The sequence below is a fragment of the Cercospora kikuchii genome (genome assembly GCF_019650295.1).
Source record: "Cercospora kikuchii DNA, contig_00007, whole genome shotgun sequence".
Classification (NCBI taxonomy): Eukaryota; Fungi; Ascomycota; class Dothideomycetes; order Mycosphaerellales; family Mycosphaerellaceae; genus Cercospora; species Cercospora kikuchii.
In genome coordinates this window covers 2,714,824-2,729,786 of record NW_025408588.1, presented here as the reverse complement: position 1 = coordinate 2,729,786, position 14,963 = coordinate 2,714,824, and the positions used below count along the sequence as shown (strand labels likewise).

At 52.4% G+C, this 14,963-nt stretch overlaps 4 protein-coding genes across 4 annotated transcripts; 2 read left to right on the top strand and 2 right to left on the bottom strand.

Annotated features, from left to right (window-relative positions):
* Positions 1-427: 427 nt before the first annotated feature.
* CKM354_001116600 (uncharacterized protein) lies at positions 428-1,219 on the bottom strand (the record flags this gene model as incomplete). Its single annotated transcript, XM_044806645.1, has 1 exon — positions 428-1,219. The coding sequence occupies one exon, from the start codon at positions 1,217-1,219 to the stop codon at positions 428-430; it is 792 nt and encodes a 263-aa protein (XP_044662580.1).
* Positions 1,220-2,639: 1,420 nt separating this feature from the next.
* CKM354_001116500 (uncharacterized protein) lies at positions 2,640-4,946 on the top strand (the record flags this gene model as incomplete). The annotated part of the gene is made up of 3 exons (XM_044806644.1): positions 2,640-2,830; positions 2,892-3,751; positions 3,805-4,946. 3 exons carry the CDS (start codon positions 2,640-2,642, stop codon positions 4,944-4,946), a joined length of 2,193 nt encoding a protein of 730 aa, XP_044662579.1.
* Positions 4,947-11,207: 6,261 nt separating this feature from the next.
* Positions 11,208-12,054, top strand: CKM354_001116400 (uncharacterized protein; the record flags this gene model as incomplete). The annotated part of the gene is made up of 2 exons (XM_044806643.1): positions 11,208-11,650; positions 11,709-12,054. The coding sequence occupies 2 exons, from the start codon at positions 11,208-11,210 to the stop codon at positions 12,052-12,054; spliced, it is 789 nt and encodes a 262-aa protein (XP_044662578.1).
* A 282-nt stretch (positions 12,055-12,336) lies between these two features.
* CKM354_001116300 (uncharacterized protein) lies at positions 12,337-14,555 on the bottom strand (the record flags this gene model as incomplete). Its single annotated transcript, XM_044806642.1, has 2 exons — positions 12,337-13,265; positions 13,325-14,555. The coding sequence occupies 2 exons, from the start codon at positions 14,553-14,555 to the stop codon at positions 12,337-12,339; spliced, it is 2,160 nt and encodes a 719-aa protein (XP_044662577.1).
* Positions 14,556-14,963: the final 408 nt, after the last annotated feature.

Below are 14,963 nucleotides of genomic sequence, written 5' to 3'. Positions count from 1 at the left end.
AGCGAAAAAATTTCTGCACTGCGTGAAGAAGACTAAGATGCAGTTCTGTTCGCTGTGTGGTATCGTTGCTAGTTACTGCTGATGTTGAGCAAGTTACTGTTTGGCTTGCAGGGGATCAATACAATGAAAATGCTCTCCACAGGGGTAATGAGTGTTTCAATGCTCCTGTAGCGCTCTTTCGTCCCCGTGGCCAGATTTTCCTTGAGCATCCAATCACTTCTCATTCTCGTTCGCTAGTCGTCACCAGTCGTCAGTCCTCGCTGAAGCTGAGTGTCATACCTTGCTTCGTATGTCTGCCTGGTGCTTCTTCTGTCAGCGAATGAGCTTTCACAAAAGACTGGGGGACCTCTATAGTTCGGATATGGAGACGTAGCCTACCTTCTTCGCTCGAATTATGTGTATGAGAGTGTCTCTGTTTAGTCGACGGTCACTTGAAAGTTGAGCGCAGCAGGTTCTTCACCTCGTCTGCAAAATCGGCTGTTTCTCGGGCATCCATATCCTTGAGCGCCGGCGAAACGTTGGTGCCGGATCTCAGGAAAGTCCATCCTTGTAAATGCAGCCCATCCAGGACGTCACGAGGCTTCACGTCCTGCTTCTTCTGTTGACTCCGGTAAAGTGTGCGTATCAACGGACCAATGGCTTTGGCGAATGCTTCGGCGTCTTCGTAATATGACCACACGGCTCGGCCGATCGTGAGCTTTGACAAAGCTTTACACCCCTTCAGTAGTGAGAACATCTCTCTGATGTGAGCCTCTCGGGCCTCAAAGTCGAGATGGACTGCTGTGATGCGGTTGGCGTGTTCTCTGTAGCGGTTCAGGAGAGGGGAGACACCGCAGATCTCGATCCAATTCGTCACTTGGAACTCATTGCGGCCGTACAGAATGGGAACAGCTTCGAGGTAGATAAGTTGGCAAGTCGCGATGATACTGGGCTGCAAGCCGTACTTGGTGTACGAAACATTTGTGTAGGGCTTGCGTTCGGGCCGCAGCTTCAACGATGTATTCGCAACCAGCAGATGCTCGTACACGAGAAGTCTGATCTCCGTTGGGAGGTCCAGGAATCGAAACGTTTTCTCTTCGGGTCGATCGACCGTACTCGTGATCGAGTCGGCGGTGTTTGAAATCTGTTTGTTGGCGGATGTGGATTTTCGAGTGCGAGCGCGGCGCTTTCCAGGCGCGCTGCCGTTGTTGGTCTTGTGCTTGCGGCGACCGGCAGCCATTGGGTTTGCAGACTGCGAGAAGACTTGCAGATGGTGAGGTGATGCGGTGAAAGAGGCAGACAGAGCGAGACAAAAGTAAAGGTTGCTGGTGGTGCTGACTGCGGTCAAGAAAGTCGCCAAGACACGAGTCGAGTGAAGCTCGACGGCGCCACAGACACATCGATTCACCTGCAGCGCATTATCGACTTTCGAATGCGCAAACGGTGTTCCGTTGAGCTTGTGTCGGCGCGCAGGCGGTGGGAAAGAGCAAGGCTTCCGCGGCAGTGTCGTCGTCACATCGCGAAGCACATAATGTTGCGCATTCATCGAGTCGGCGCCGCTCTTTGGCATGTTTCTCTCTCTCTCTTCCACTGGTCACGGAAATCGCTGCTTCCAAGATCCTGCCCAACTCTCGACTGCATGTAGAGTATCCTTCAGCGTGAACGCGACTGAGCACAAAGGCTGCAGAGGACCGCCGGCTCCATCCTCCACTTCTCTTCTCTTCCTGTGTTCTCGAAAACGGCAACGCGAATTCCTTCTTCGAGCATTGATGGCATGGAGAATCCTCCAAAGCACAGATCTGACTTTCAGATGTCTCTCTCATTTGGGATGCAGTGTCCACCCAGCGCGAAGCTGTAATCATTTCCAGGAGACATCGTGTCTGGGAACGCTAATGCTTAACTGCTCGAGGCGCTTCACTCGACTTCCAGGACCCGTTTTACCATCCTTAGTGTACTAGCGAGGCTCACTGATCACGACTGCGCTGCAATCTCAAGACTGGTCGTACGTCAATCAGCGCAACTAGCAGCGAAATTTCATGTTCAACATTGCGCCGATTATGTATTCCCTGGCAAAAGAGGCTCGACGTCCAGTGCCGACATAGGCAATGAGCTCCAGAACGATGTTGAATCAGCCACTTGCCCAACATGTGCGCTCAGTCCAATGAGACTTCCAAGTTGCTCTCGTACTCTCTCGAACGGATGGATGAAAGCGAGAGCCTCCATTTTATATAATGAACCCACCCACATCCGGCGCTTTCTTGATTGCACCTCAATTGAGGACTGATTGATCCTTCTTGAAATGACCGAGACGAACTCCAGATCTTCGCGGTCTTCTGCGTACGTAAGTTCGTGTCATGGTCTTGGAAAAGCCTTTTGTGTTGTGGAGTCGGCAGGCACAACACTCGAAGATCTTGTCGGCATCTTGGAACTTACATCAATCCAGATTCGGGTGAATATCACGAAGCATAACGTCCGGTCACTAAATTTAACATATGCTGGCTTCCGCTGCTTGGCGTATGCCTGCGATCCCAGCTTTCACCAAAGTCTATTTGATTGCGGCTGTGAGTCCACCACCTTCAGAGCAAACGTACCGGGTACTCTTAATTATGTTTCGACCATTCTACATTTCCTCACTTTCCCCAGGCAGTGCGATAGTGACCATGCGGTGCTTTGTCCATGTTTTGAGCTGCCTTGCTCTGGTTCAAGCTCAACGTTCAACCCAATACTCTGCACAAAATCTTTGGAAGCCATTGGGCGCGGAGGAACTTCAAAGCATCGCTTCTTGGTTGCGAGAGCAGCCAGATCCAGAACCCAACACATCAGGACCGCAAAGTGTTTCGTCAAACGGCATGTCAGTAATCTGACCACGACATTCGGATTGCCATGAGTTCTAACACATAACGATTCCTTAGTTTCTCTATCGCACTGCAACACCCGAACAAATCCGACGCCCTGGATGTTTTGCAAAATGGCCGTCCCTCACCATCGCGTTATGCTCGGGCGGTTCTTGGATATCAAGACGCTGAGGGGCCGTATCTTGCCGAACTGTTGGTCGGTCCACTTCCCATATCAGACACAACGATTATTACTCCGCTGGAGTATCCCTTAACTCGGAGGACAGGAGCGAAGGTTCGTGACCTTTATGGTATCGGCTCGAGTCTCGGAGCATGGAAATATCGCATCGGAAGATCGGTTGCTGACGTGACATTGTTCTTGCTGGGGGGCGCGGTGACTGGGAGTGCTAACGATACTCTGGAGATCATGCAAAGCAATCCCTACGGACAAGAGAAAGACGGCCGCCTGGTGACTTGGTTCAATTTCAAAGCCAAAAGCTCCACGGGGTTCGACTCTCAAACGCTCCTCCCATCAGCGTTGTCGTTTCAAGCAGACATCACAAACAAAAATTGGGAACAATGGGAGATCCTGCAATGGGTGTACGACGATAAATCCTACCCAACAGCCGACGAACTACGAGAAGCATGTTTCGCACCCGGATTCGAGAAACTGGGTATGAATTTCGACGGCAATTGGACGAGCACAGATCAGCAAGGAGCGCCTTTACCCATGGAACATCTGCCTCCACCTACTGGCTCAAGCACAAGCGAGCCTCGATACCTGTATGATGAAGATCAAGGCTCTCTTTCTTGGATGGGATTCACTTTCTGCTTGAGCTTCAACGCAGACACCGGGCTCGGACTGTTTGACGTCCGGTACAGGAATACTACAGTCTTGTATGAGCTGAGTCTACAAGAGTCATTGGCCCACTATGCTGGTATACATGCTTGATCAGGACATATATTAGACGATGCTGACAAACAAAATCAGGTAACGACCCTTATCAGGCCAACTTTGCTGCATTAGACTCTACCAACGGCATTGGCAGTTCTGCTATGCCACTAATTGCGGACTATGATTGTCCAGCGCATGCCACCTATTTGAATACGACCATATTCACATATGGCAACTTGATCACGAGGCCTAATTCCACATGCATATTTGAGCAAGCTGCTGATGTGCCACTCCAGCGGCATGCGGCTCCCCAATACACGACTGTGACCAGAAACAGCCATCTGAAGATACGCTGGTGCAGCACAGTCGGCAACTATGATTTCGTTTTCACTTACAGCTTTTCCATGGACGGCACTATCGAAGTCGAAGTTCATGCGTCTGGATATATCTTTGCCGCGCATTCTGCCCACAACGAGGAGTATGGCTATCGGATTCATGACCATCTCGTGGGATCCATGCATGATCACGTGTTTAACTTCAAAGCCGATTTTGACGTTCTTGGAAGGGCAAATACTGTTCAGCTCACAAAAGTGGCGCCGGTCGTCAAGGCATACTCCTGGTCTGGGGGAGAACAGCGGAAATCAATGCGACTAGAACGGTCCACGGTTCGATCAGAGGATAATAGCAGTCTGAACTGGGACTCTAATGATCAAACGATGCTTGTGGTACTGAACCAGGAAGAGAAGAACGATTTTGGAGAGTACAGAGGTTGGAGAATCCACAAAGGCGCGGGTTCTTCGCATCTGACGATTCAAGACAGTCCTGTCGTAGCAAATGCTGTGCACTGGGCAAAGCACGACATCTACATCACAGCGCAGCACGACTATGAGCCACGATCTGCACATGCTCTCAACGCTTTCGATGTTTATAACCCTCCAGTGGACTTTGAAAAATTCTTCAATGGCGAGCCGTTGGAACAGACTGATCTCGTCGTTTGGTTTAACCTTGGTATGCATCACATTCCGACAACCTCAGATCTTCCGAATACACTTACTACGGTCGGCCACTCGAGTATCAAATTTCTCCCGCATAACTTGTTCTCGGCTGAACAAAGCCGGCAGACGATCAACAGAATACGAGTGAACTACGATGGTGACCGAGTGAGTGGTATCGAAACATTCGGTCAGCCTGAACCTGAGCCTGCAGCCTGTCAAAACGGGGAAAATGCTGCAGTGTAGATGTCTCTTGCAAAGCGTGTCACAATATGGTCGATGCCAACACTCGACTCCAGGCACAAGTGAGACTTTGAGAGCCTCGTCCACGCTGGAGAGTGTAATTGGCTACGGGATGAACCGAGGACCGGTGCCGTGCGTGAGCGCAGCCATGAATACGGAGGCTCTATTTGCATGGGATGGCGGTGCGGCATACTCTAAGGACGATCCATCCAACCTGTTGAAGCATACTCAGCGACGACTGAAGACGAGCGAGAAGAGGAGGATGGCGGAACCTCCGGGAGACGGAGAGTATATCACCGTGCGCCCAAAACGAGTAGCATCGCACGGCACCATCAACTACCGGAGCCTGCATCGAGGCACGCACACCCTGAATGCGACAAAGTCTGGGGCAGCGGGAGAAAAGAGCTTGGACGTAGTAGAAGAGGGCAGGGATAGTATACAACAAACGACGGCGGCGGCTGGTGACAATACACCACAGAGACAAATGCTAGCACAGATGAAGCAAGCGGAAGAGCGAGCAAAACAAGCGGAAGAGCGAGCAAAACAGGCAGAAGAACGAGCCAAGCAGGCGGAAGGGCGAACCAAGGAGGCAGAAAAGCGAGCGGAACAGGCAGGAAAACGAGCAGCACAGGCGGAAGAGAAATTGAAACAGCTGGAGGAAATAGTCGCGAAGGTACCAACAATCGAACAAATTACAACTATAATACAAGAGCAAGTAGCAGTGAGCATTCAGCAGCAAGTAGCAGCGAGCATTCAGGAACAACTGGCTAACGTAGCCGTACCTACTAATGGAAGTCGCTCGTATGCGGAAGTAGCCCGCACACCCCCAGACAGTCAACCTAGCAACATCCGCAGTCTCACGATGAGCACAACTCCATCAGCTTTTACAAACTCCCTCTACTGCACGATCGACATCTCGAGAGCCGACGAGGCCGAGAAAGCGAGGACCCACCCCGGCGCGGTCAGGGAGTGTATAGAGAGAGAGATGCGAGGAGTCGAAGGACAAGAACGGTGGCGCTGTGTGGCAGTTACCAAGGACCCACGCAACGCCGACCGAATCCGCGTAGCTTGCAGAAGTGAGGGCGAGTTGGCACAGGTTAAAGAGGCGATGTTGAAGACCGCAGCCGCGACACCGGGAAGCCGCGTGCTACGGGACCAGCTCCACCCAATCAAGGTCGACAATGCTAACCGCACGGCCGTGATCACCGAGACGGGGGACCTCCGACCGGGAGTGATTGAGATGCTAGAAAAGGAGAACGAGACCAAAATCGCCAAGATTGTATGGATCAGCCGAAAAGAAAGTATGAAGGCATATGGGTCGATGATAGTCTACCTAACCCGAGGCAACGACGCAGCACGCCTGTTACAAGAACAGTACTTCCACGTAGCAGGAGAATCGGCATACACCCGGGTTTGTGAACCGCGCCGACGACCAATGCAGTGCTATAGGTGCCAGGAGATAGGCCACATCGCACATACGTGCAACAAACCACAGAGGTGTGCTAAGTGCGCGCAAGAAGGTCACCGCCACACCGAATGCGACTCCGAGGGTTTGGTTCCAAAGTGCATCCCATGTGGTGGACCCCACGAATCGTACAGCAAGAACTGTCGAATACTGTATCCTCCTCCTGTCGCTAATGCCTAGCCCCTTGAAGGTCCTTTCACTAAATGTCGGCAAGCGGCGAGTGGTGCAACATAGCGTAATGAATGATACAGACCTCGAGGACTTCGGAGTCATCGCATTATCGGAACCTTGCTCGTTTGTGAGAGAGGGCAAGGTGTTGACCGCGCCGCTAGGCCATCCACACTGGACCAAGATGATACCTACGGAAACGCGCGAAGGCAGACGGGTAATTGGAAGTATGCTCTGGATCCGGAAGGGGATAGAGAGTGAGCCAGTCCCGGTGCCCTCTCCCGATATTACCGCAGCGCTGCTGCATCTACCCGATCGGTCGGTGTTCATCGCATCGGTCTACGTGGTGCCAGCCAACCCGCAAGCACTCGCGGAGACGATACAGCTCCTGCGGCAAAGCGTGGACACTGCAAGGAGACGGGTAACGAGGGAAAGAATGGATATACTTCTAACTGGCGACTTCAACCAACATGACCAGCTATGGGGTGGGGACGACATCTCACCTGCCCGACAAGGAGAGGCAGACGGACTCGTGGACTTTATGAACGACTCTGCGCTACGCAGTCTCCTACCGAGGGGTACCAAGACGTGGCAGAATGGCAAGCACGAAAGCACCATCGATCTGGTGCTCGCCTCCGAGGAACTGGCCGCCGCGCTCGTCCGGTGTAGGATTTATGGGACAGAGCACGGATCGGACCACCACGCGATCGAGACCACCATTAATGTCGACATGCCAGAGCATATAGTCCAGCCACGACTGCTACTCAAGAATGCACCCTGGAAGGAGATTTGTGCGAAGATTACTAGTACACTCCAGCCATTGGCCGTAAACATATACGGGCATGTACTAGTGGATGTACAGACGCAGGCCGACCAACTCATGAGTGCGGTACTTGCAGCAGTCCACGCACTTACTCCTGTCGCGAAACCGTCGCCGTATGCTAAAAGGTGGTGGACACACGACCTTACTAAGCTTCGTCAGATCTATACCCGTTGGAGGAACAGGGCAAGGAGCTATCGCAGGGCGGGCACCTATAGCGAACAACTCGAGAAACAGACACGGATCGCTTCTAAGGAATACCATGATGCCGTCCGTCAGCAGCAGAGGAGGCATTGGGAAGAATTCTTGGACGACACTAACAACATCTGGCAGGCGGCGAAGTATATGAAGGCCGATACCAGCCTAGGCTCCTCCCAGATCCCGCCCCTTACGAGGAGGGATGGGTCGATTACAAGTGGTAAGGGAGAGCAGGCGACCGAGTTGCTATCAACATTCTTTCCACCCCTTCCGCCCGTGATCGAGGACGAAGGGCAGCGAAAGCAGAGGAGGCCAGTCCATATGCCTCCGCTCACTATGGACGAAGTTGAACGGAGCGTGTTCGCAGCGCAGTCGTGGAAAGCAGCAGGAGAGGATGGGCTGCCGGCGGTAGTGTGGAAACGGGTATGGCCGGCCGTAAAGGAGAGGGTTCTAACACTCTTTCGAACGTCGCTAAGGGAGGGTATACTGCCGGCCCAATGGAAGACAGCCAAAATCATTCCACTAAAGAAACCTAACAAGAGCGACTATACAGCTGCGAAGGCATGGCGACCTATTTCGTTGCTCGCTACGCTTGGCAAAGCGCTTGAAGCAGTAGTAGCTGAAAGGATATCACATGCGGTCGAAACCGCAGGCCTCCTACCAACAAACCACTTCGGAGCTCGGAAGAGACGATCGGCAGTACAGGCGATCCTCCTGTTGCAGGAACACATCTACAAGGCATGGCGTAACAGGAGGGTGCTCAGCCTGATCAGCTTCGACGTGAAAGGTGCATATAATGGAGTGTGTAAGGAAAGACTACTGCAGCGACTCCAAGCAAGGGGCATCCCCGCAACGCTAGTCAAATGGATCGATTCCTTCTGCTCGGACCGGTCGGCTACAATCGTAGTTAATGGCCAGGCATCGGAGCGACAAGCGCTACAGCAAGCAGGATTGCCGCAGGGGTCGCCACTATCACCAGTCCTGTTCCTCTTTTTTAATGCGGACCTCGTCCAGCGCAAGATCGATAGCAATGGCGGTGCTATAGCATTTGTCGACGACTACACAGCGTGGGTCACAGGCCCCTCTGCAGAGGCAAACCAAGGCAGGATCCAGGCGGTTGTCGACCAAGCGATAGAGTGGGAACAAAGAAGCGGTGCCACCTTTGAAGGCGACAAGACAGCCTTTATCCACTTTACGCGAATACCGTGCCGAAGTAGCGTCCGACCAGTTCTGGTCAAGGGACAAGAGGTGGAGCCGGTGACCAGCACAAAGATCCTAGGAGTGGTCGTGGACTCGGAACTTCGATTCCAACAGCATATCGCACGAGCGGCCACTGCAGGTCTTACTGCTGCAATGGCACTGAAACGACTGCGAGGGCTGTCACCATCTACCGCCCGCAGGCTGTTCGAAACAATGGTGGCGCCAGTAGTCGACTACGCATCGCCGGTGTGGATGTACAAGTGTAAAGGGCGACTTGCGGCTGCAGTAAATCGAGTACAAAGAATCGGAGCACAGGCAGTCACGGGCTGCTTCCGCACAGTAGCAAGAGAAGTGGCCGAAGCAGAGGCAAGCATGCGCACAGTCCAGCAACGACACGCAGCCAAAGCCGCGAGCACATGGGTCGATATCCTCTCGCTGCCTACGACCAATCCGCTGTCGAAACTCAGGGTTATACCGACCCGGAGGTTCCGCTCCCCGCTGCAACAGATGTCAACTACCTACAAGGTATCGACAAGAGGTATGGAGAGCATCGCGCCATACACAGTAGCACCGTGGCACCGGCGACTAGCAGCAGATGCGAAGGAAACGACAGAGGAAGCGGTGAACGCTGCCAAACAGAGCGCAGGTATCTGTGTCGCAACAAGCTCCTCGGCGAGGAACAACATTGTCGGCGCAGGAGTCGCAATACAAGACACCGAACGGGGAGAGCCCCCATCCACCGTCGTCTCGACTACAGTATCAGCAAGGACGGAGCACAACCCGTACACGGCGGCCTTGATAGCGTTGGCAGAAGGCCTTGCACAAATACCCCTATCTACCGTCTCGCGGAATATATATCTCTTCTCAGACAACCGAGCAGCACTACAGGCAGTATGCCGGCCTAGACAGCAGTCAGGACAGGAAACCATACAACAAATCTATAAGAGCGCGTGGGCCCTGCAGGGCCGCAATACTGTCCGGTTGGCGTGGTGTCCCACTCCAGAGTTTGAGCTTGGCCAAAAAGCAAAAGAGGCGGCGAAAGCTGCAACGGAGCCAGGTCAAATACCACAGTCGACCCGGCCAGCAGCTAGATCGACTGCTATTAGCCACTTGAAAGCAGAAACGAGGAAAAGACGGCAGCCGATCGAAGGCGTAGGAAAGCATATACGACGAATCGACACCGCGATACCTGGTCCACATACACGGATGGTATACGATCGCCTCGGAAGCAAACAAGCGAGCGTGTTGGCACAGCTCCGGACCGGAATGTCACGACTGAATGGTTACCTTCACCGGATAGGAGCTGCAGAATCAGACCTGTGCGCATGCACGCAAGCAACTGAAACCGTCGAGCATTTCTTATTCCGGTGCCGTCTGTGGGATGATCTCCGACTACAGATGCTACAACATACAGACACTATGAGGGGCAACCTCTCCTTTTTTCTCGGAGGAAAGGCAGCATCAGACAACGAGAAGTGGAAACCGGCAATAGACGCAGTCCTGGCGACGATCCAGTTCGCTATGGCTACAGGCCGTCTCGAGAGCTCATCGTACCAACCTTCCCCTAGCCAGGTGACGGCCAACCGAGACACATAGAGGACACAACGCCACCAACCTTACACCTACTACTACTAACCGTTTCCCCCAACGCACCCTCGTACTATTAACAAGACACGCTTCACTCGCTGAAGATGGGACAGTGAACACTTGGAGGAGCGACTTCAAGAGAGCTTGTGCACACTAACCTAGTACGAGTTTCCGGCAACATAGGACAGAAGGAGCAGGAGAACTGAGATAGGACAAACCGAATGGGCTATTTGGAGTTCAGGAAAATTTCCGGAAGCAATGTGATGACGTAATATCCGTAGTGTGCCCTTTAGGTGCTTAGCGCCGGGCGGAATAAACTCCATCCATCCATCCATCCATGGGATGGCGTCCCGCCGTCGATGATGAGGCAAGCTGGGTCTCCACGTCCAAGACATAGCCTCTGAATGCAAACAAACGTTTGCGGAGCCCGCTGGGTCCATTCTGGTGAAATCACGTATCGAATGGTTCTCGCAGCGACTTTGATGCAGAGATGTTTCAAGACCTGCAGGCGAGCAAAGGATCGCAAGCGTAGCGTCTATCAGCACAGAACCACGGCGTTCGTCTTGCAACACCCTTCTGTCGCAGAGCTGCCAGCCAGAGTGTCCACATTCCAGTGCTCTTTGTTCTCAGCCGACATTCCGGTCTGCCCACGTTTCACGAGAGTCGTAACAAAGGACTAAAGTCGAAGCTTTCTTTGTCTCAACCGCCTCTCAGCTCAGTATATTCCCTAAACGGGTCTCAATCCAGCGACTTGCTGCATTGATTAATCGCATCATGACTTCGAAATTGCCTCTTAGTATTGTTCCTCCGACATGCTGTCCACACCATGGAGTATCAGAAGCTGAACCACGAAAGCGGCCACCTCAGACAACGCTCCCAGGCTTCGCTCGAGATTGGTGCAGAGACCCCGTTGACACCACACGGGGAGTGGATAGATCCTTTCGCGGGACAAACGAAACACCGAAGACGAATTCAACAGCTGTGGTCCGTCCTCCAGTACATTCTGCTGCGAATTTTGGTACCCTTCGTCATCGTTCTCGTGGCCCTGAATCTCAGCGATGCATACTTTCGCGGCACCCATCGTTCTACGAGTGGCGAGTTCGGAGATGTGCAGTTGACATATGGAAGTGATCCGAGGTATATGAGTTTGGACTACAAGTATGACTATCTGTGGGCAGACGATATCGCCCCAGCGCAAGGTAGCATCAGGCTGCCTAAAGACAATAGCCTGGGTCCTGCGGATTTGACTGAGTGGGGCCTAATTGGAATGTGAGCACATGAAGACTGACAAGAAATCAGTGCCTCGTAGCTAACATAATTTGGACAGGTTTCACAGCCTGCACTGCTTAGGCATGATGCGACGAGCCATGCAACGAGCACACTATGGCGGACATATCGGCATCGACCAGACTGAAGCACCCCACTTTGCCCATTGTTTCTGGTATCTAAGGCAGGCCATTCTCTGCAATGCCGATGGTACAATTGAGCTTCCGAGATACAACAATGGTACTTTAGGGACGGAGAATATCTCAGGAGTTACCGATGTTCGGCAATGTCGTTCGGCAGATAAGCTGCGGAAGCTGCAGGACAAATACGGCGTCAAGCTGACAGAAGAAGAGAAGAAAGAGTTAGACCCCAGCAATTTGGACTTGGCGCATGGAGGCGGTGATTGAGGTAAAGCAGCTGGCTGAGCTACAAAGACGTCACATATTGTGGATGCCCAAAATCACTGGACTTGGTACCTTTTCCTCCGATGAACTGCATTTGCCATGTCTTGGACTGTAGCCTTTGTCTATCGATGCCGATGTCACTCCAGACATGCTACCGGCGAGGCTACAATAATCGAATCTAGCCCAGGCGATGCATTGTAATTGTGAAAACATCAAACAGCAGGACATCGACTAGTCTAGATGGTCCAGAAAGTTGGGCATATGCAATGGGCCTTTTCACTGTCACTACTCAATCCTTCTCGCCGAAGAGACATCTGGCACTCCGAGGCCCTCCACTATCTTACCACTAACATACTCGTAGACTCGCATTCGTTTCAGCGTTGACACAATGTGATGCAAGGTCGGTAGGTCCGTCGGTGTCAGATCATCAAACTCGAAGCTTGGCCTCTTACTCTCCCAGACTCTCGTTACTTCACTTGGCATTTGTTTCGCCGTTTCTTCGTGTGGCACAACCACTGCATACGCTACATCTGCTTTTCCAGGCTCTCCTACTGCAGGAATATACTTGTATGTTAATGTGCCATAGTCGGATCCATCACTAGCAGGCTTCGCCGTGGTGCCTGGATCGGAAGCCTCTAGATCGTCGAGATTGAACTTCCCGAACGTAGCCTCCTGCCAGGAGGTGCGTACGTGGTAAGAGTCCTTTCTTCGGCGGACATCAATGGCGCAGTAGACCTTGGGAAAGCCGAGCTCGTCACGACCACTGATGATGGGATCGGTCAGGTTTTCGAACAGCAGTGGCAAATATGTGCCGTCGATTGTAGTCCCGTCCTGCTTTGTGTAGCGCACACCGTGTATGTAAAGACCAAAATGTTTATATCCTGAACCACCAAGCCACTCCATTCTGTCAAGTGTAGTCTGCGAGAGACTAGCATAAGCGATGGTGCCTGGGTCTTTGAATGTGAAAGAGCTGGTGGGGAACAAATTCTGGAGAAATGTGCGTGAGGTCTTGAATTTTATCGAGGCCGTTGTGAATGTCGAGTGGCGAGCAGGCTGCGGCTGATTCGTGTACAAGGCCTGTCGAGGCCCAGGTGTCGGCCCAAAGGCGATGGGCATTCGCCAGTACAATTTCGGATTCTTTGCCCATTTCCACTCGTCGAACTTCTTGGTGGCACTGTCGAACTCGTCGTGACACAAATGGTAATCAGTAAATTCTGGGTATGTCGCAGTCAGTCAATCAACGGTAAAGCCCATAATCGAAGCAAAAGCCTACCGTGTATCGCCTCGTTTCCTCCTTTGTGACTCTCTGCCATTTGTGCGTACTCCTGAATCCGGTGTGCGCGCCTATACCGGCATGTCTCGTATAGCTTCAATCGCTCTTCGACTTCTTCCGACGCGGTCCCCAAAGGCAAGACGACAGCGATAGCAGCGGCATCCTCAATCGCCTGTCCAGCTCCAAATTCATGGTGTGGATGAAAGGTATGGGCGGCTTCGCCCAGAAGGGCCAGCTTCCTGTTCGTCCATGTAGGGAGCTTCGCCATGTCGAGCAGCGGCCAGTGCGTGGCTGACCGCTTGTTGGCTTTCGCAAGCAGTGCTTGGAACGCATCCCCAAGGTCATCGCTCATGCACATCAGGTTGTCCCTCCTTTTTGTATTAGAGTCGTCGATCTCGTTTCCTTGCTTCTCGCCAAGTTGAATGCAGACAAATTCCAACAGCTCGTCACTCCGGCACGGGTAAGCAACGAGCCTAGCGTAATCACCAAGCCACGTAACGATTTCACCGTCTTTCGGTACGAACTTTTCGGTTGCGGGGTCTCCCAGCGCCTCCTTCTTGCTTACAACAAAGTGTAGAGCGCTGTGACCACAGAAGGAGGGTGTAATGTCTGCTGCGCCTGGAAGTGCCTTCCTCGTAACCGAAAATACTCCATCTGCACCGATGAGGACATCGCCTTGCACAATCTCTCCAGTTGATAGTGTAGCCCGAGCATTCTCATAGTCTGTCGACACCACGGAAGAGGAGTACCGTATATCGACCGGCTGACCTTGTCCTTGCTTCCGCATGGCCGTTCTGCTGAGCTCTGTTTGGATATTATCAAAAGAGACAAGCTGCCATGAATGTTGCCACTTCTTGTTGGACTCAACCATATCGATAGATCGCAGCAGAGAGCCGTTGCGTGCATATTCAGTCACTCGTGTCACTTGTTTCGCGCCAAAGAACTCAGGCGTCAGTCCAAGCTGTCTCACGATGCCATTCGAATTGGGTTGCAAATGGATTGGAGCACCATCCTGGACCTCAGCAGTCCCTTGCTCTAAGACGATCACATTGTGACCTGCTCTTCGCAATGCGATGGCAGCAGAAAGTCCTCCAATTCCTCCTCCAACAATGATGACCGACAGAGGTCCAGCAGTTGCAGATTCATGCACGGCATTGGAACACCGTCCATCATGATGTTCAGCGCTGGCATTGGGCCACGCTTCACCGCTGCCACCCTGTTGCTGCAACATAGCTGTCAGTACCGCAGCGCTTGATACTGAAATTGCTGCAAATGAGCAAAGGCAGGTCAAGATTGTTTCGGCTGTTGTCGAAGATTCAGACGATGACCGGAACTACGGATGCCTACATCGAGCAGCACCCACTATCTTCCGACCCCACATGGTTCCGCACATTGGTTAATGAACATATGCTCAATGTGTCAGCTTCGTGTCAGTTCATCACTGCTTGGTAGCCACTGCAGTCCACAATCCAGAGCCTTCTCTACATCTTATGTTGTATAGGAGGCAGGGCAAGCAAAAGATCGTTCCGTATGACTTGCTCTTCTCGCTGACAATTGATATAACAATTCCTAAGCTTTAGAAAGGAATAGTACGGTGCGCAATATAAGACTAACGATATAGCGGCCAGTCTCCACTGAT